This window comes from Mobula hypostoma, chromosome 18 (genome assembly GCF_963921235.1).
Source record: "Mobula hypostoma chromosome 18, sMobHyp1.1, whole genome shotgun sequence".
NCBI lineage: Eukaryota > Metazoa > Chordata > Chondrichthyes > Myliobatiformes > Myliobatidae > Mobula > Mobula hypostoma.
In genome coordinates, this window is record NC_086114.1 from 61,845,361 (window position 1) to 61,865,478 (window position 20,118).

General features: G+C 40.8%; 1 protein-coding gene across 2 annotated transcripts in view; it reads right to left on the reverse strand.

Annotated features, from left to right (window-relative positions):
- vps13c (vacuolar protein sorting 13 homolog C) overlaps window positions 1-20,118 on the reverse strand; it is a 387,651-nt gene that overhangs the window by 277,655 nt on the left and 89,878 nt on the right. For both annotated transcript variants that reach the window (XM_063070973.1, XM_063070975.1), the window contains exons 14-18: window positions 19,131-19,193; window positions 18,384-18,513; window positions 12,555-12,649; window positions 10,721-10,863; window positions 4,864-5,056 (exon numbers count right to left, since the gene is read on the reverse strand). In XM_063070973.1, coding sequence (XP_062927043.1) covers window positions 4,864-5,056; window positions 10,721-10,863; window positions 12,555-12,649; window positions 18,384-18,513; window positions 19,131-19,193 — 624 coding nt within the window. The remainder of the gene's footprint in view (window positions 1-4,863; window positions 5,057-10,720; window positions 10,864-12,554; window positions 12,650-18,383; window positions 18,514-19,130; window positions 19,194-20,118) is intronic.

Genomic DNA, 20,118 nt, shown 5'->3' on the forward strand with positions numbered 1-20,118 from the left:
GTAGAAAACATGAGCTATCCTCCAATCCTCCGGTACCATAGGGTCCAAGGGATCACCTTATCAGGCCCTTGGGATTTATCCCCCCTAATTTGCCTCAAGACAGCAAAACCATCCTCCTCTGTAATCTGTATTGGGCCCACGACCTCGGTGCTGCTTTGCCTCACTTCTAGACTGTGTTCCTCTCCTATGTAAATACAAAAAAATCTATTTAAGATCTCCCCCATCTCTTTTGGCTCCATGCATAGATTACCATTCTGATCTTCCAGAGGACAAATTTTGTCCCTTGCAATCCTTTTGCTCTTTACATATCTATAAAATCCCTTTGAATTCTCCTCCATTTTTTCTGCTAGAGGAACCTCACGCCTTCTTTTTAGCCCTCCTGATTTCTTTCTGAAGTGTTCTCTTACATTTCTTATTCTCCATTAGTACCTCATTTGGTTCTACCTGCCTCTACCTGCAATACACCTCCTTTCTGTTCTTAACCGGGCCTCAAATATCACTTGAAAACCAGGTTTCCCTAAACCTGTTATCTTAACCTTTCATTCTAACAGGCACATACAAGCTTTGTACTCTTGTAAAATTGCAATTTTGAAGGTCCCCCATTTGTACACCTTTGCTATTAAACCTCCTGCCCCCAATCCACACTTTCCTGGTCATTTCTGATACCATCAAAATTGGCCTTTCTCCAATTTAGAATCTGAACCTGCAGACCAGCCCTATCGTTTTGCATATTTACTTTGAAACTAAGGGCATTGTGGTCACTAGATGCCTGCGTGGTCCCTGTGTGGCAACCCTCCTCCTTTAATCCCTCCCGTTCTGTCACATCTAAAACAACAGAACAAAACAACAATGCAGTCTGTCTTAACTGTTCAGGTCGCACCATCCCTGGAAGGGAGCTCAGTGATCCAAAAATCTGAAGGCCTCACTCCTGCACCATCCCATTGGCTTCATGTTCAACTGTGCTATCTTCCTATTTCTGGCCTTCATAGTACATGGTGCAGGTAGGAATCCTGAGATCACGATCCTGGAGGTCCTGTCTTGTAACTTATGACTCCATGAATTTACTTTGAAGGCCCCATCACCTTTTTCAGAAAAGAGAGATTTGTGATAAAGCGAATGCAATGTTTATATCTCAGAATTGGGGCATGCATTAAAGAAGAGACCCAGGTGAGGTTAGTGTCTGCAGTAACTGAATTAGTTAAAGGGCATGTATTGTTTTAATTGAACTGTAACATCACAGGAGGAAATCATTATGCCTATGAGCTTACATCACCCTTAGAATTCAAGCATATCTAATTTCCTGAGCATTTTAGGTCAGTGAATACAAGAAGAGATTTGGCAGGTTAGAGATACAAAGAGCTGTTGACTTGCGGATTTTGAGCATGTGTTTTGAAAAAGCAAGTAGGACCAGTTGGAATATTCTCCGCTTGCAGGATGTAGGAAGACAGGGAGACCCCAGAGTCCCTGACAACTAGACCTGCAAGTACATCCAGCTGCAGCTTCTTACAGATCGCATTAGGGAACTAGAGCTGGAGCTGGTTGAACTCCAGATCATTTGAGAGGCGGAAGGGGTGATTAACAGGCTATACAGGGAGGTCACAAGTCCTGGAGTGCAGGATACATTTAACTAGATGACCATCATGAGAGGGAAAGGGGATATGCAGCCATTGCAGGGTACTCTGTGGGCACTCCCCTCAAAAACAAGATTATTGTTTTGGATACAGTTATGTGGGTGAGGGGATGACCTAGCAGAGTAAAGTCACAGTGGTCAAGTCTCTGAGGCTCAGAATGGAGGAGAGAGAAGAGATGAACAGTTGTGATAGGAGATTCATTGGTTAGTAGATCAGACAGGAGGTGCTGTGGACAAAATGAGATTCCCAGATGGTATATCACCTCCAAAGTGCCAGGATCAGGGACATTTTGGATCCAGTCCATAGCATTCTTAAGGGGGAGGGTGAGCAGCCAGAGGTTGTGGTCCACAGCGGTATCAATAGCATAGACAAAAAAGGTGATGGGGCCTTCAAAGTAAATTCATGGAGTCATAAGTTACAAGACAGGACCTCCAGGATCATGATCTCAGGATTCCTACCTGCACCATGTACTATGAAGGCCAGAAATAGGAAGATAGCACAGTTGAACATGAAGCCAATGGGATGGTGCAGGAGTGAGGCCTTCAGATTTTTGGATCACTGAGCTCCCTTCCAGGGATGGTGCGACCTGAACAGTTAAGACAGACTGCATTGCACCTGGGCTGGAGAGAATCTAATATCTTTGCAGGAAGTTTTACTACTGCTGCTCTCGGGGATTTAAACTGGAGTTGCAGGGAATGGGGAACAGAGTGCCAGGACAGATGATGAAGAATTTCTGGGAAAAGATGTTGTCAAGCCTACATTCAGAGGCAGGAATTGAAATGTTTAGGATAGTGTGAATAATGTTTTGAGTTCCCTCCTCTATTTCACTGTAATGAGTATTTTAGGTAATACGGATGAGTTTAAGGCATGGATCAGCATGTGGAATAATGATACTGTAGGCATTAATGAGACTTGGTTGCAGAAGGAGAAGGAATGGTAGATCAGTGCTCCAGGGTTCCTTGTTTTAGAGATGATACAGCAGGAGGGATTAAAGGGGGACGGATGGGATTACCAGTCAGGAAAAATGCCATGTGCTTAGACAGGACAGACTAAAGGGGTCATCTACTGAGGATACATGGTGGAAATAAGGAATAAAAAGGGATGATCATGTTAAAGGGATTATATCATAGACCACACAATAGACAGTGGGATTGAAAGGAACAAATGTGTAAATAGATAGCAGACAGTTGCAATAAAAATAAGGTTATGATAGTGGATGATTTTAACTTTCCATATATTGACTGGTACTCCCATACTGTGAAAGGGCTAAATGGGATGGGATATAGTTTGTCAAATATGATAAGGTATCGAGGTCCCAACAAGAGTCCAATACTGGATCTCCTATTAGGAATGAAACAGGGCAGGTGACAGAGTGTGTGAAGGGAAACTACTGGAATTATGACTAATAGATCAGAATTCCAGTAGTTTCAAGTTAATTATAGAGAAGTCCTTGGTTTGAGATTTTAAATTGGAGAAGGGACAATTTTGATGGCATCAGAAAGGATCTGGAACATGGATTGGGATAGGTTGCATTCTGGCAAAGACATGATTGGTAAATCGGAGGCCTTCAAAAATGAAATTTTGAGAGTACAGAACTTGTATGTTTCTGTCAGAATAAAAAGGCAAGACAAAGCTAACGGGTTTAGGGAACCTTAGTTTTCAAGGCCCTAGTTAAGAAGAAAATGAAGTGCACAGCAGGAATAGGCAGCAAGGAACACATCAGATACCTGGAATGCAAGGGACACAGAGCAAGAGACAAAATTGGTCTTGTTGAAGATCAGTACAGTCATGTATGCATGGAGCCAAAAGAGATGGGGAGAGATCTTGCATCCATATGGATTCTTTTGCATCCATATTTACTTGGGAGACGGATACAGAGTCTACAGAACTCTGACAAAATAGTAGTGGACCATTTACAGAATACAGAGGAGGAGGTGCTTGCTATCTTGCAGAAAATTAGGGTGAATAAATCCCCAGGGCCTGTCAAGGTGTCGCCTTGGACCTTTTGGGAGCCAGACATCAGTAGTAGGTAAATTACTGGAAAGTATTCTTAAGGACTGGGTATATAACTATTTAGAAGGACAAGTCCTGAATAGAGATAGTCAGCATGGCTTTGTGTTAGTTATGTCTAACCAAAAGTTTTTCTTGGAGGTTACCAAGAAAGCTGTTGAAAGAAAGGCAGTGGTTGTCTCTTTCACTGGAGCTCTATGACTACTGGTTTGCCACAGGGATCGGTGCTGGAACCATTGTTATTTGATCTGGATGACAGTGTGGTAAAATAGATCAGCAAATTTGTGGTCGGCATCAAGATTGTGGGTGCAGTGTACTATGAGGAAGCGTAACAAAGCTTGCAGCGGGATCTGGACCAGCTGGAAAAATGGGTGGAAAAATGGCAGATGAAATTTAATGCAGACACGTGTAAGGTGTTGCACTTTGGGAGGACCAACCAACTAGAGTCTTACACAGTGAGCAACAGGGCACTGAGAAGTGAGGTAGGACAGAATTGGGAAGACAGATCCATCATTCCTTGAAAGTAGCATCAGAGGTAGAAAGGGTCATTAAGAGAGTTTTTGACACACTGGCCTTTACAAATCAAGGCACTGAGTACATGAGTTGGGATATTTTGTTGACATTGTACAAGGTGTTGGTGAGACTTAATTTGGATTATTTTGTGCAATTCAGGTCACTTACCCAGTGGCAAGATATCAATAAGATTGAAAAAATACAGAGAAATTCACAATTTCTGCCGGGATTTGAGAATCTGAGCTTTTGTGAAAGGTTGAATCGGTTAAGACTTTATTCCCTGGAGCATTAGAGAATAAGGGGGAGATTTGATAGAGGTATACAAATTGAGGAGTATAGATAATAGGTTTTCTTCTTACTGAGATTGGGTGAGACTAGGACTAGAGGTTATAAGTTCAGAGTGAAAGATGAAATGTTTATGAAGAACATGAGCAGGGATTTCTTCACACAGAGGGTGGAACAAGTTGCCAGTGGAAGTGATGGATACAGGATCAATTTCAGCATTTAAGAGAAATTTAGTTAAGTACATGGATGGGAGGGGAATGGAGGGCTATGGTTCAGGTGTAGGTCGACAGGACTAGGCAGAAAAATAGTTTGGCACATACTAGATGGGTTGAAGGGCCTTTTTGTGCTGTCATGTTCTATGATTCTATAACAGTACTTTGCAGGAAAAATATTACCAATCATCTGCAAAAAAATCTAGACTTACAGCATCATAAATAAGCTCCACAGGTTGAGACTGAACATTTAAACGCTGATCTGCCTTGCTTCCCTCTGGATTAATTTCAAAACAGACATTGAGCAAAGAGGAGTCTGTGCCTCCAAGAGAAGCCAAGAGAGAGGGAACTGTATCCTGTTGTTTCAAACCTGTAACATACCAGTGCTGCAGTCTGGTCTCCACTCTGCAAAACAAAAAGGGCAATGAAACCGCTTTTTTTTTAAGCTTGTAACGTCACATCCTACACAAAGTTTTACGCACAAGTTATAAGTACACAATAATCAAGGATAAAAATAAATTATTAATTAGAACTATTCGAGGGAGGGAAAGAGAACAGGCTTAACTGACAATGGCCAACAAGAAATTATGACAGTTTCGACTAATTAACAATTCCTAGTTTTTCTACTCTACCAGCAAAAGGTGAGGTACCAGAGGACTGGAAGATAGCTAAAGTTGTTCCACTGCTTAAGAAAGGCTCTAAGAATAAACCAGGAAATTACAGGCCAGTGAGCATGACATCAATACTGGGAAAGCTATTGGAAGGCATTCTAAGAGACTGGATACATGAGTATTTCGATAGACAGAGACTGATTAGTGATAGTCATCAGCATGGCTTTGTGTGTGGGAGGTCGTGTCTAACCAATCTTAAGAGTTTTTCGAGGAAAGTTGAAGGAGGTAAGGCAGTGGATGTTTCCTACATGAACTTCAGCAAGGAATTTAACAAGGTCCCGCATGGGAGGTTGGGCAAGAATATTCATTCACTTAGCATTCAAGATGAGGTAGTAAACTGGATTAGACATTGGGTTTAAGGGAGAAGCCAGACAGTGGTAATAGGTGGTTGCCTCTTTGATTCGTGGCCTGTGACTAGTGGAGTGCCACAGGGATTTGGTGCTGGGTCCTTTGTTGTTTGTCATCTACATCAACGTTCTGGATGATAATGTGGTTAACTGGATCAGCAAATTTGCAGATGACACCAAGATTGAGTATAGTGGACAGCGAGGAAGACTATCAAAGCTTGCAGCGGAATCTGGATGAGCTGGAAAAATGGGCTGAAAAATGGCAGATGAAATTTAATGCAGGCAAGTGTGAGGTATTGCACTTTGGGACGACCAACCAGGCCAGGTCTTGCACAGAGTGGTAAGGCACTGAGGAATGCGGTAGAACAAAGGGATCTGGGAATACAGGTCTATAATTCACTGAAAATGGCATCACAGCTAGAGAGGGTCATTAAGTTTTTAGCTCATTGGCCTTGTTAGATCAAAGTATTGAGTACAGGAGTTGGGATGTTATGTTTAAGTTGTATAAGACCTTGGTGAGGCCTAATTTGGAGTATTGTGTGCAGTTTTGGTCATCGACCTACAGGAAAGATGCAACTAAGATTGAAAGAGTACAGAGAAAATTTACAAAGATGCTGCTGGGACATGAAGACCTGAGTTATAAAGAAAGATTGAATAGGTTAGAACCTAATTCCCTAGAATGCAGAAGACTGAGGGAAGATTTTATAGAGGTATTAAAATTTATGAGGGGTATAGATAGGATAAAGGCAAACTGGTTTTTTCCACCTGATGTTGGGTGAGACTACAACTAGAGGTCATGGGCGAAAGGTAAAAGGTAAAATGTTTAAGGAGAACTTGAGGGCAAACTTTTTCACTCAGAGGGTGGTGAGAGTGTGAAACAAACTGCCAGCGCATGTGGTGGATCTAAGTTTGATTTCAAAGTTTGAGAAGTTTGGATCGGTACATAGATGGGAGGGGTATGGAGGTCTATGGTCTGGGTGCAGGTTGATGGAAGTAGGCAGTTTAAATGTTATGGCATGGACTGGATGGGGCCTGTTTCTGTGCTATGGTTTTCTATAATTCTATGACTCTAAATGGCCAGCCAACAACTGACGACCCTTAAGATTCTAAAATACTACAAAAATTCTAGCTCTTCAGCATGTTAATTGTTAGTCAATATTGTTTGTAAATACCATCCAAATACAACCAATTGTTAAAAATTTAACAAGCTTCTCAACAACAACTGACATTTATGTAGTCAAGGAGTCTTCATGGCAGAAAGCACAGACAAACATTCCCTCTAATTTTTTTTTTACAGTTCTGCAGACCAACCATTGCTCTGAGCAGAAACTTTTTACATGACCTGAAAACTGCATGGCATTTAATTTTTTTTTTACCTAATATGCATACTATGAATATTTAAAATGACAATTGAAACCAAATACTGTTTATTTTATTTATTAATTGAAGGATATAATGAAATACAGTATAACAAAGAAAACCTTTCACGTTTCACAAACTTTTTCTAGCTGCGTCCAATTCCAACTGTGTGGCCACAGAAGCTACGTGCCCGGGAGCATTTCAGCTACTGCACGGCCATGCACCTATGCAGCTCAGAGAGAACCAAGTTTTGGACCATCGGTTACCCATCAATACTAATCCAGCACCCAATCCTTATAAATAACAGTTTTGAGGAAAGCATTGTTGTGATGACAGCAGTCTCTGTCAGTATACATTCATGTACTAACAGATAGCTTTGAAGGAGATTTTCACCAACACCATTCCCTGTTACAGAAATATTAATAGGCTCCTCCTATTCAATTTGCTTTGAGGATTTTGCAATGACCTCAACAGCTTACAGAAGGATGGGCTTCTTAGGAATACATCAAATTGATGCTGTATTGCCCCTGAAGCTCTTGGCCAACTTAAAATGGGTATTGGACTGGAATCACCAACATCCTAGTCATACTGGCAGAAATACAAAAAGAATTCATCAGGAACAGTTGTTTTTGGGTAAATTCACATCCCACATGTGGAGGGTACAGGACATGTATGTTCCAGGCAGAAGGACAGACAACGATGACAAGGTAGGAAGACCTTGGATGACCAGGAAGGTGATGAATTTCATCAAGAAGAAAAGTATGTAAAGATTAGGAAGCTAAAATCAAACAGAGCCTTTGAGGATTAAAATAAGCCAGAAAAGAATATAAATCGGTATTTACTGAAGAGAAGGACCTGGGGGGTAGGAAGTTCGGTGCCAAGAGTATCAATAAGCTAGAGCATTTCGAATTAAAGGAGGAGGTAGTGTGGGGTCTTTTTAAGAGTATTAAGGTAGATAAGTCCCCAGTACCTGATGGGCTATACCCCAGGCTACTGGGAGATGCAACTGAAGAGATTGTTGGGGCCTTGATCAATATCACTGTGGCCTCTCTAGCCACAGAAAAGGTCCCCGAAGACCAGCTAGTAGCTAATGTTGTTCCAATTTTCAAGATGGGAACCAGGGATAAACCTGGAAACTATAGACCAGTGAATCTCATGTCAGTTGTAGGATAGTTACTGGAGAGAATTCTTAGGGATAGGACATGAGCATTTGGAAAACCATGGCCTAATTAGGGACAGAAAGCATGTCTTTGTGTGGGACAAGTCATGTCTTTCTAATTTGATTTGAGTTATTTTTATGAGGTGATGAGAGTGAATGATGAAGGTAGAGCTGTAAATGTTGTCTACTTGGATTTTAGTAAGGCTAAAGGACGAGGTCAGTCGTGGGAGGCTCATCCAGAAGATTAAGTTGCATGGGATCAATGGTGAATTGACCATTTGGATGCAGAATTGGCTTGCCCATAGAAGATACAGGGTGGTGGTAGAAGGGACTTATTCTAGCTGGAGGTCTGCCATTAGCAGTGTTTTGCGGATATTTGTAGTGGGGTCTCTGCTGTTTGTAATGTGTATAAGTGACCTGCATAAAAATGCAGATGGCTGGGGTAGTAAGTTTGCAGATGATATGAAGAATGGTGGTGTTGTGGATAGCATAGAAGACTGGCAAAGAATACAGTGGGATATAGATCAGTTGAAGAAATGGCAGAAGGGAGTTCAACCCAGTGAAATGGGAAGTGCTGCACCTTGGTAGGTCAAATGTAAAGAGACAGTACATCATTCAGGGCAAGACCCTTAACAGTGTTTAGGAGCAGGGGGAGCTTGGGGTCCAAGTTCATAGCTGTGTGAAAGTGGCTACACAGGTTGATAGCAACACACATAAAAGTTGCCTAGGCAGCGTCTATAGGAAGAGGTACATTCGACATTTTGGACCGAGACCCTTCGTCAGGACTAACTGAAAAAAGAGCTACTAAGAGATTTGAAAGTGGGAGGAGAAAGGGAAGATCCGAAATGATAGGAGAAGACAGGAGGGGGAGGGATAGAGCCAAGAGCTGGACGGTTGATTGGCAAAAGGGATATGAGAAATGGGGGACGGGGGAAGGTTAACAGGATGGTTAAGAAGGCATATGGCATGCTTGCCTTTATTATTCAAGGCATTGAGCTCAACAGTCAGGAAGTTACGCTGCAGATTTATAAAGCTCTAGTTAGGCCACATCTGGAGTATTGCATACAGTACTGGTTGCCCCATTATAGGAAGGATGTCGAGGCTTTGGAGAAGGTGCAGAAGAGGTTTACCAGGAGCTGCCAGGATTAGAGGGCATGTGCTAAAATGAGAGCTTGGACATTCTTGGATCTATTCTCCAAAGCAGCAGAGGCTGAGGGGAAATCTGGAGGAGGTTTATGAGAGACACACACAGCATAGATGGACTGTATATTTTTCCTGGGGTTGAAATGTCTAAAACCAGAGGGCATCCATTTAAGGTGAGAGGGATAATTTCCAAGGAAGTGTGAGGGACAAGTGTTTATTTAAAATCAGAGACAGTGGCAGATGCCTGGAATGCACTGCCTGGGATGGAGGCAGATACATTAGACTTTTGAGCGATGTTTAGATAGGCATATGAATTTGAGCAAAAGTGAAGGATATGGACATTGTATAGGCAGAGAGGATTAGTTTAGTTGTCCATTAGATTTCTAATTTATTTGGTTCAACACAACATTGTGGGCCAAGGGGCCTATTTCTGTGCTGTACTGTTCTATTTAACTCTGGAAAGTCTGTCAGATTTATGGTTATGGACCTAGTTTATAACTGTGCTTGCTCTGTGGAACAGCAAAACCAACACGACTGTTTCAAGGGAGAGAGGAACCATGAAGCTGTATTGCCATTCATTGACATTTATTTAGCATTCAGCTACCTCAGAGACATTTTCCAGCACTACCACTAAATACCCTTAATTACCCATATTCTCTTATGGCATAGAAGGCCACTTCAGCCCATCATAGAGCAAAAAAGTTTAGAGATAAAGAAATGTTTCATTTTCTCAATCCTAAGTGGTTTATTCCCTTTTCTCAAGCTGTGCTCTAGGCCCTGATTCCTCAGTCAAAGCAAGGAATCTCCCTGCATCTAATCCTTGAATAATTGTCGAAGATTTGATAAGACTTTCACTCATTCTAAATGCTAGAGAATCATTATTAATTTTCTCAGTGTTTCCTCATGCAGCAAATCTACTCAGCCTGGGCAGTACTCTACAGCAAGTACATTACTTCTAGGGTAAAAAGGCAGAAGTATTCCACGTGCAACCTCATCAAAGCCCTACACATTGTAAGTAGACTTCTTTACTCTGGTAATCAAACCCTCTCACTATAACACTGACATATCATTTCCCAAACTAACTATACTGGCTGCATTCCTTTCCATTCGCTGTACTTAGCCATATCCCTCTGAAGCTTTGTTGCATACCCCTCTGTTGTCATAATCAAATTGCAGTTGAGTAACATACTCCCAATGGGAATATTGATATTTCATTAAAATTGCTAGAATGTCTCTTAACGTTCAATTGATGAAGCAGAAGTCATCACATCAGGACATAAGGATCCAGCTCTTCAATGAAATTGGAAATAATCTACTTTAACCAAACACATCTACACTCAGCATTCTGTGTACTCCACCTAAAACAAGAAAGACAAAAGAAAACTCTTACTTGAGACCTTTGGCTCCAGGACGTTGAAATATACTCGCACTCAGATCAATAACTTGCACGTTAATTATTTCAGGTACATTTGGTTCCTCTCGGATGGTGATGGAGGTAGTGACCAACTTGAAGCTTATTACATGTGCAACATACTGCAAGATATTTACCACAAGAAGTGAGCACACTTAAAATTCTAACTCAAAATTTTCCTTTCTTGGAGCAAAGCAAAAGTAATTCTCAACAAAGACAACAGAATTCATACTGATTTAAGTACATAAGCAAATTTTAGAAAAAGGCTCTCTGCACACCAAAATTGTTTCACTTAAAAGTAAAACATCCTCCCTCCTTCACCCCACTGCCCCATTTAAAATAAGATTGTCTTTTTATTTATTTTACACCTGTTGCAATCAATAGCTTGTTTTTATAGGTTTGTAATTCTCAATAAGGAATTACTAACATCGGTGGTGCCTCAGACAGTGAGGTGGTTCAAAAATTCCAGGGAGATCTTGATCAGCTGGGTAAATGAGCCAAGGAATGGCAAAAAGTGTATTGAAGAGCTAAACAAGAACTAAACAAGGGTAGGACTTTCACTGTGAATGGGGAGTATTGTGGAACAGAAGGACCGAGAAGTACACATACATACTTCCCTGAAAGTGGTATCACAGGTAGACAGAGGAAAAGGCATTTGGTACTCTGGCCTTCATCTTTCACAGCACTGAGTACAGGAGCTGAGATGTTTTCTTGTATTAATGCAAGCCTTTCGTAAGACCACTTGAAGTATTGTTTTCATCAACTTGTTATAGGTAGGGTGTTACTGAACTCTAAAAGTGTACAGAAGATTTACTAAAATACTTCCAGGATTTGAGGGACTGTGTTATAAGGAAAATCTGTGGATTCTAGGACTCTTCGTTGGAGCAGAGGAAACTGAGGGATGATCTTACAAAGGTGTATAAAATTATAAGGGGCATCGATAGGGTGAATTCACACAATATTTTTACCAGGGAAAAGGAATCAAAAAATAGAGGGCATAGGTTTAAAGTGAGAGGGTAAAGATTTAAAAGGAACCTTTTCACATAGGGGATGCTGTGTATATGGAACCAGATGTATGTCAGAGAAAGTAGTTGAGGCAGACATAATAATAAGATTTGGAAGACATTTGTACAGGCATGTTTCGAAGGGTATTGACATTTGTACAGGCATGTTTAGAATGGTATTAACCAAACACTAGCAAATAGGACAAGTTTAAATGGGAATATTGGTCAGCATGGACCAGCTGGGGCAAAGGGCCCAATTCCTTGCTTTATGAATCTAAAATAGTTAATCAAGCCATCTGCAACACATTTCATAAAGAGCACAAAGTGGATTTCAGCGCTCACAGAAAGTACAAAATAAATCCTTGAACATTACTTGCAAAAAATAATAGCCAACAATTTCAGAATCCTTTCAGCTTTAGGGTAAGTTCACTTGGGTAAACACAACACACCTCCAAACTCCCTCGACGCATGCAAGCATGCTATACGCCTTCTTATCCACCCTATCTATATGTGTTACCACTTTCAGCAAGCTATGGTCTTGCAATCCAAGATCCCTCGGTACATCAATGCTCCTGAGGGTACAGCCATTTTATGAATCCTTCATACTTGATCTCCCAAATGCAATACCCCACACTTGTCTGGATTTAACTCCAACTGCCATTTCTCCACCCACATTTCCAACTGATCTATATCCTGCTGAATCCTTTGACAATTTCCTTCATTATTTTCAACTTCACCAATGTTTGTAGCATTTGCAAATGTAATAATCATAAAAAGTCTAGCCAACTATTAGAAATCAAAAGACACACCTCTTTGGGCAAGATCAAGTTGTGGGAACTCTCGCTATATCCGATGGCAGTATACAGCTTGGTCTTTTCTTCAGTTGTCATGAGGTCATTAATACCTAGTCAATAAGCATATGTTAGCAAATTCTGAGCTATACCCAGCAGGTTTAACAAAAAGTAAAAATCCTAGAATTAAAAACCTGCTTACTACCAGACAGTCAAAAATTTTATTTAGCCCATGAGTGTACAGAACATAAACATTAATCAATGAGTTAATATTTGAAGTAAACAGCAGATTGCAGTTGAACAGCTTCTTCAATACAATATCCAAGGTGCACCATCTGACACCACTTGGAACACAGAAGAACACATGGTGTGGAGGTAAATTTTGAAATTCCTTTGAGGACAGCAAGTTGAATAGGTGAGGGATTGAGGAAATTCCAGAACTATCCACAAGGAAATAGAGAAACACAAAACCAGATCTACTATCATCAGATCACTATCCAACAATTGACTGTGCTTGCATATATTTTCTCTAGTTTGCCACAAATCACACCAGTATCTTCCTTAGTACATCAAATGTCCTCAGTAATAGAGGAATAGAATCAATAATAGAGGAGGCCATTACAGCACGCTGGAAAGAAGTGTGTTCTTTGTAGGGCAGTAGTACTGGCAATCTTATGTGGACCTCTGCCCAGTCACAAGATCCTCCATTCCCTCACCACACCTCACACAAGTCTCCCATCTTGCAAGCAGTGCCAAGAAACCAGGGCAAATCCAGCCATTCTTCAGGTACAGAAAATTTAATTATAGGACTTGGTTTATTTTTTGGGAACAAAGTATTAGCATACTGGACTTCACTAGGACTTCTTTTCATTGGAGCAAGCGAGAATGAGGTCCAATCTTATAGGCTCAATGCTCAAAGGTGAGAGGACAGGAAATTAATAAACATGATGTGCAGCTTATTCACCCAGAGAGAGGTTTGTCAGTTTCGAAAATAAGTTGCAGGGAAGTGGTTGAGTACATTGACAACATTTAGAAAGGTATTTGGACAGATATTTGGAGGTTTAATGAAGGTTTAAAGGGAAACCGATCACATGTGGCAACTGTGAATCTTGGTCAGCATGGGCCAACGGGTCAATTTCCATAACATATGACGATATTTAAATGTAGGGCACTAAGGAATATTGATGAATAGAGAGAAAAAGGGGTCTAAATCCACAGTACCCTGAAAGTGGCAACACAGATCGATAGGGTGGTAAAGACAACATGAAATGCTTGTCTTCTGATAACAGGACACCCAATTGAATGTCAGATTGCAACTTTACTAAAAACTGGTTGGGCTGGGCTTGTGGTATTGTGTTCAGTTCTGGTTGCCTATAGGAAGGATATGATTACAATAAAGAGTGCACAGGAGATTTACCAGAATGTTTCCTGGATTAGAGATCTGTGGTTTTACAGCAATACAGTATGAATATAGGTCTTTAGGTCCAACCAGTCCATATTGACCACAGTGTCCAAATTTCCTCATGTCCCTCTAGGCTCTGACACTCCATATACTTATCCAAGTGTTACTTAAATACATTATGGAAAGAAAATGGACAGGGTTTGATTTCCTTGGAGCCTGAGGAGTGAGAAGCATAGAAAATTATGATAGGCACAGAGAGGGTGGATTCTCCCATGTGCATCAAAAACAACAAGGCGTAAGTTTAAGTTGACAGGTATGATGTTTTAAAGAGACTAACAGGAGTAGATTCTTTTTTAAATATGGTAGGTACAACAGTCATCTATTGCTTTTCAAACAGTCATAGAGCACTACAGAACAGAAACAGGCCCTCTGGTCCATCTAGTCCACACCAAACCATTTTGCCTAGTCCTATCGACTTGCACCTAGATCAGGGGTCCCCAACCATTTTTGCACCGCGGACCGGTTTAATATTGACAATATTCTTGCAGACCAGCCGACCAGTGGGGGGGGGGGGGTTAATCACGACCGGAATATAGGTGATAAGTCAACTAAGTCACTTATAAGTGGCTAAAACACTCAATTTCGTTTCTAAAAGAGTTTATCTAACGAATTTAACATTAAACACATAGCGCATATTTTCCCTGTATGAACATATAAAACCATTGCAACACACCAATATCGCTGAATCAGTGGGAGCCCTGGGCTTGTTTCCTGCAACAAGATGGTCCCATCGAGGGGTGATGGGAGACAGCAATACTCGAAGGAGGTTCCTTGTGTCCAGTCTATTCGCAACTGCTGCTAACAGCTAGTTTCACACTCGCAACATCCTCTGAATTAAAAATTTCACCTTCATTTCCCCTTAAATATTTCACCTTTCATTCTTATCCAATGACCTCTACATTGATCTTAGAGTTGATTAAAAGGTCAGCACAATATTCTGAGCCGAAAGCCCTGTACTGTGCTGTAATGTTCTGTTCTATGAAAGCATATGATAGCAACAGAGAGTGCAGAAGAGATTCATCAGGATATTGCCTGAAATGTAGTTATACGGGAAAATTGAACAGCCTGGGTTTGTTTACCATGGAATTTAGGAGACAGGTGAATAACCTTATCGAGGTTTATACAATTATGAAGGCGATAGATAGGATGCATGGACACTGTTGCTTTTTTTCCCCAGGGCAGAGGTCTCTGGTGAGAAGGGAGAAATTTAAAGGAGGTCCGTCGAATAGTTTTTTTTGGCACAACTGGTGGTGATTATGTAGAATGAGCTGTCAGAGGAGGTGGTGAAAGCAGATACAATTACAACATTTAAATGGCATCTGACAGGTATCTGGATAGGAAAGGAGAAGAGCGACAGAGGCTTGATGCACACAAATGTATTTAGCACTGGTGGACATCAAAACTAGCATGAATGAGGTGGACAAAAAGGATTTATTTCTTGTGTTGTATAATACTATAAAGAGATTGCTAGATATTAAAGGAATCTAAGGTTTAGTATGGGACAGCAGTGCTTCTCTACCATATGCGCTTACACCCCTCCAGCATCTACTAAATTTCCGTCACAATTCCTGCAACAGTAACCTTGTCAATTGGAGTCATACAGCCCAGAGAAGAGCCCTTCAGCACACCCCATCCATGCCATATCAAGCACCCATTTATTCTAGCTCATGCTCCATACCCTCCCATTCCTTGGCAGTTCAGTTACCCAGCTCAAAAGTTTTTAGATATGGTGAGAGTACCTGCCTCTACCACTTTACATTCCAGATTCTAATCGTCCTCTATCTGAAGATACTTTTCCTCAAATCTCCTCATCTTAAACCATGTCCACTGAGTCTAGGCATATCCATTATGGGGAGATGTTTTACTGTCTCCCGTTTTGGAGACTCATTTCACCCAGAGTTGCAACTACTTGGAATACACAGCCCAAGAGTGGTGGAAACAGAATTGCTATCAGCACTGAAGAATCTAGATGCATAGTTGAAAGACTTGGACATAGAAGGCTATGGGTCAAGGGCTGGTAGATGGGATTAATACAGATGGGCGCCCATTGGTCAGCATGGATACAGTGGATCAAATTGCCTTTTCCTATACAGATGTTGCTATGACCCTTATCTAAACTCAGTTAAGATTTTGTATAGCTCCATCAGGTGCACTCCAGTCACCACTGCTCCAGGGAAAACAAAATCTCAGTCCTTCAAATCCTCTATTTCAAGCAACGACCTAGCGAATCTCCTTTGCACCTTTATGTCCCTTTAGAATAGAGATGAAAAGGATATCTTTAGCCAGAGGGTGGTGAATCTGTGGAATCTATTGCCACAGACGGCTGTGGAGGCCAAGTCATTAAAACGGAGGTTGACAAGTTATTGATGATTAAGACCATCCAGGGTTTATAGGAAGAAGGCAGGAGAGTGGGGTTGAGAGGGGTGATAAATCAGTTATGATGGAATGGTGCAGCAGACTCTATGAGCCAAATGGCCTAATTCTGCTCCAATGTCTTTTGGAGCTTTTCTTTCACAAAATTTTTAAAGAACTCTTCTTTCCACGACTCCTTGTTCCACCAATTACCACCATACTAATGCATGCCAACTTTGGAGATTAAAGCCTTAGTTAGCTATTACAACCATTCCAAATTGAAATCATTCCGCACGTCGACTCCCAACAGTCTTTTTCCACTCTGTATTTTATCCCTGTCATCTTATAATTAGATATTCATTAAACTACCCTTTTATTGCTTTGAATGAAATTTACATTTACTTGCATTAAGGGGAAATTATGTCCCCAATTAACCCACCAATCCATTTTTAATATGGTGTAACATACAAACCCACAAAGGAGGCATTTTAATACCCAGTTGAACCCAAGTCCCTCCAGCACACTTACCACAGCCTTTAACATTTCCCTTCACAACACACAGTAAACACGTCTTCAGATGAAGCAGCAATTGATTTGTACTTATTTCTATTCATGTCCTACATTCAGTAATTTATGATGTCATCTCCCCTGCATCAGTTGAACTAAACACAAGACTGCCTTACTGGTTCCCTCTGTTCAGTCTACAAGGGTGACACAGAGTTTGCAGTTGATTACCACCTTAATCCCATTTCTAATCTGTCCTTTTACCTTCACTTCTTGTACTGTTCCAAAGCCCAGTTTAACGTTAAAGAATATAACCCCTCATACCCACTAGACAATTTTATAACCCTCAAACTCAACAATGACTACAACATTTTCAGATACAGCTATGTCACAACTGGACAATTCTGATAAAAGATCATCAACATGTTATACCATGTGGTAGTAATGGTTAAAACTAGTGTACAATGAGATACTTGACTATTCTGGAGCAGCTGGACTTAAGACAATTGATGCAAGTCGAGAATAACCTTGAATGATAAACAGCGCCAGGAATTAAAATAAACAGGATATTAAGCCCCTGGGACCAGGAGGGAGAATGCATCTGGGAGTAAATTGCGAGTCCTGATAACAGGGAATAAAGAGGACTGTTAGACTCACACTGAGAGACAAATGACATATCTTTTCAACAATTGATCATATACTGACTGTGGGATGCTAAACAAAGTTATGCGAAAGCTGTTTGTCGTGCTTTATAAATATGAGCACTGTATAAGCAAAACATCAGAGCTCTGGTAGCGGTGGAGACTGCTGCAGACTCTTCATGATATCTCATTAATAAACTCTTAAAACGAAACTCGAAATCACTCTGGTGTTCTTAGTTAGTATTTCTACGACATGTCAGTTCAGTTTTTCTTCTCTACAGATAATGCCTCATCAGGAAGTTCATTCCTCTCAGTGATAAAATCTCTGAGACAAAAGATAAAAAAGCTTCAAAGCATGTACCTCCAATCTCATCTGTCATAATTACTGAATGGTTCCCTAATACAATGATCTTGTGCCTTAGCATTCAACTGCACTGCACTTTCTCGGTAGCTGTTGCAATTTATTCTGCATTCTGTACTGTTTTATTCTGTGCTATTTCAATATACTTTGTACAATGTTTTGATCCGTATGAAGAGATTGCAACACAAGCTTTTTCACTTTATCTTGGGACATGTGACAATTAATAAACCAATTTCAATTCCATTTCCCAACACCTGAAATCTCTCAGTTCCAGTACTGTACCCATCCTCTCTTTACCTTTCCTTCAACTGTCATTATCAAGCCTTCACCAGCCGCTGAGCTGTATCATTCAAAAACTCCAGTTGTCCATTCTTTCACAGGCATCTTATTTGCTCTCCAAACCAAAAGGTTTCATTATCTAACTTATCCTCATTCCAATTATGGTAAACAATTCAAACTGTTAACTATAGCTCCACAGTTGCTCCTCCTCCTGTTGATTATTAAAAAATGATTAATGTTTTACTAACTTTCTGGGACAGATTTATCTTCATCTTCACTCTTCTTGGATTCTTTTCTTCCCCAAAGACTACTGAACCAGCCTCCGCTCTGCTTCTCTTTCCCTTTCTTGCCCAGCATCTTATGGCCTGATCGGATCACCTGAGAATAAAACAGCATTAATAGTTCATGTTCAACTGGTACCTTGCTTAGCACACAGGATGATTTCCAGGAATTAGACTGCCAGAGGAATCTCTGCTAGAATTAATTATTATAGATATGTTACTGACAATATTGCTGGGCTTGGAAGCTGGCAACTCCATCCTTCCTGTTGCCCATACTGGGGAGGGAAGCTAAGTAGCCAAAGACAGCAGATCCTACCTCATCCAACAAACAATAAGTCTATCTGGGCCGTCTGTCAACAGATAGAGGAGGTTCTACCACTCTCTAACAATGGCCCATTCTCACTGTACACCAAGGGTGCAGCTTTGAGTCCAACATTGCAGCAATGAGCAACCATACTGCTCACCCCAATCCATCCAGTATCACACTTTACAGGCAGCTCTCCACACAAGGGGTGATTCAGAATGGAGTACACCACTGGAAGGCAGGGATTGCACCAGGTTCTAGCACAGCGGCTAATAAAGCATTGGACTACCTGTGCAACATTTGACCTCAAAAGACCAAAAATGCTATAACAACTTAGTACAATACAGGATAGTGCTATGATGGATACCAATGTATAGAATACTTCCATAAAGACCTAGGTTCAGAATTACCTCTACATGCGCCTGTTGTCTGGCTAATGTTATGTTGAAAATGTCCAGAGTATTCTCCAGGTCCTGTAACGAATTCAACAAAATGATGAATACCGAAAATTGAAAGCAGTTCCACTTTTAAGTTATTCTTCTCCTCCATCCTGCACTTTTTCAACCCCTTTACAGCAGTTGGGGGCTCAAATAAATTCCGAGTCTTTGTCTTTAAGTTTTAGTTGCCTTTATTTATCTTGCATAAAAGTACTAGACAATAAATGAAAGAAACATGAGATGTGCAATATTTGTGGCTGTGATTGAATATTGTACACTGAACATAGCCACAAAATAAGGAAGTGTCCTTAATAACCTGAACAACATTTACCCCAAAAAGTATCATTTTTAAAGCAGCAGTAAAGCCTAGGACCTCTGCAGTGACTCCTAAGATATGGAAGAGTAACCATCATATCTTTCAAAAAATTGGAGCACTTTTTGTTCAATGCCCATTGACATCTATTTTAGCAAGGCCCCTTGATGTCAGGCTTGGTCAAATGCCACCTTTTTATCAAAGGCAGACACTCTCATTCACTCTGGAATTCAGCATTTTGGTCCACATGTGAACCAAGGCTGTGGCAAAGGTTAGGTGAAATCCAAATAGGATACTGTGAACAGACTACTGATGAATAAATGCCGTCATGTTCTTGATTCATTATTATTATTTCACATTTCCAGTACTGCTGTTTTGTATTTCAGACTCCCAATTTTGTTTTCCTTCTCATATGTTTATCCTCACTCATCCTCTACTTACACCACTTTCAGAGAGATTTGATGCAATTCATCCAGAGTGTTGAAAGTCTGGAACTGTTCACCTGATTTGGCTATGAAAGATCGGTCACTGAGAGCGCTCAAGACAGAAGGATAGGGTAGTGAAGAGAACAAAGTCAAACCGCACAGAAACCAGAGCTTCAACCCAACTGGTCCAAGATTACCAAGGATAGGTTCCCATCTAAGCTAG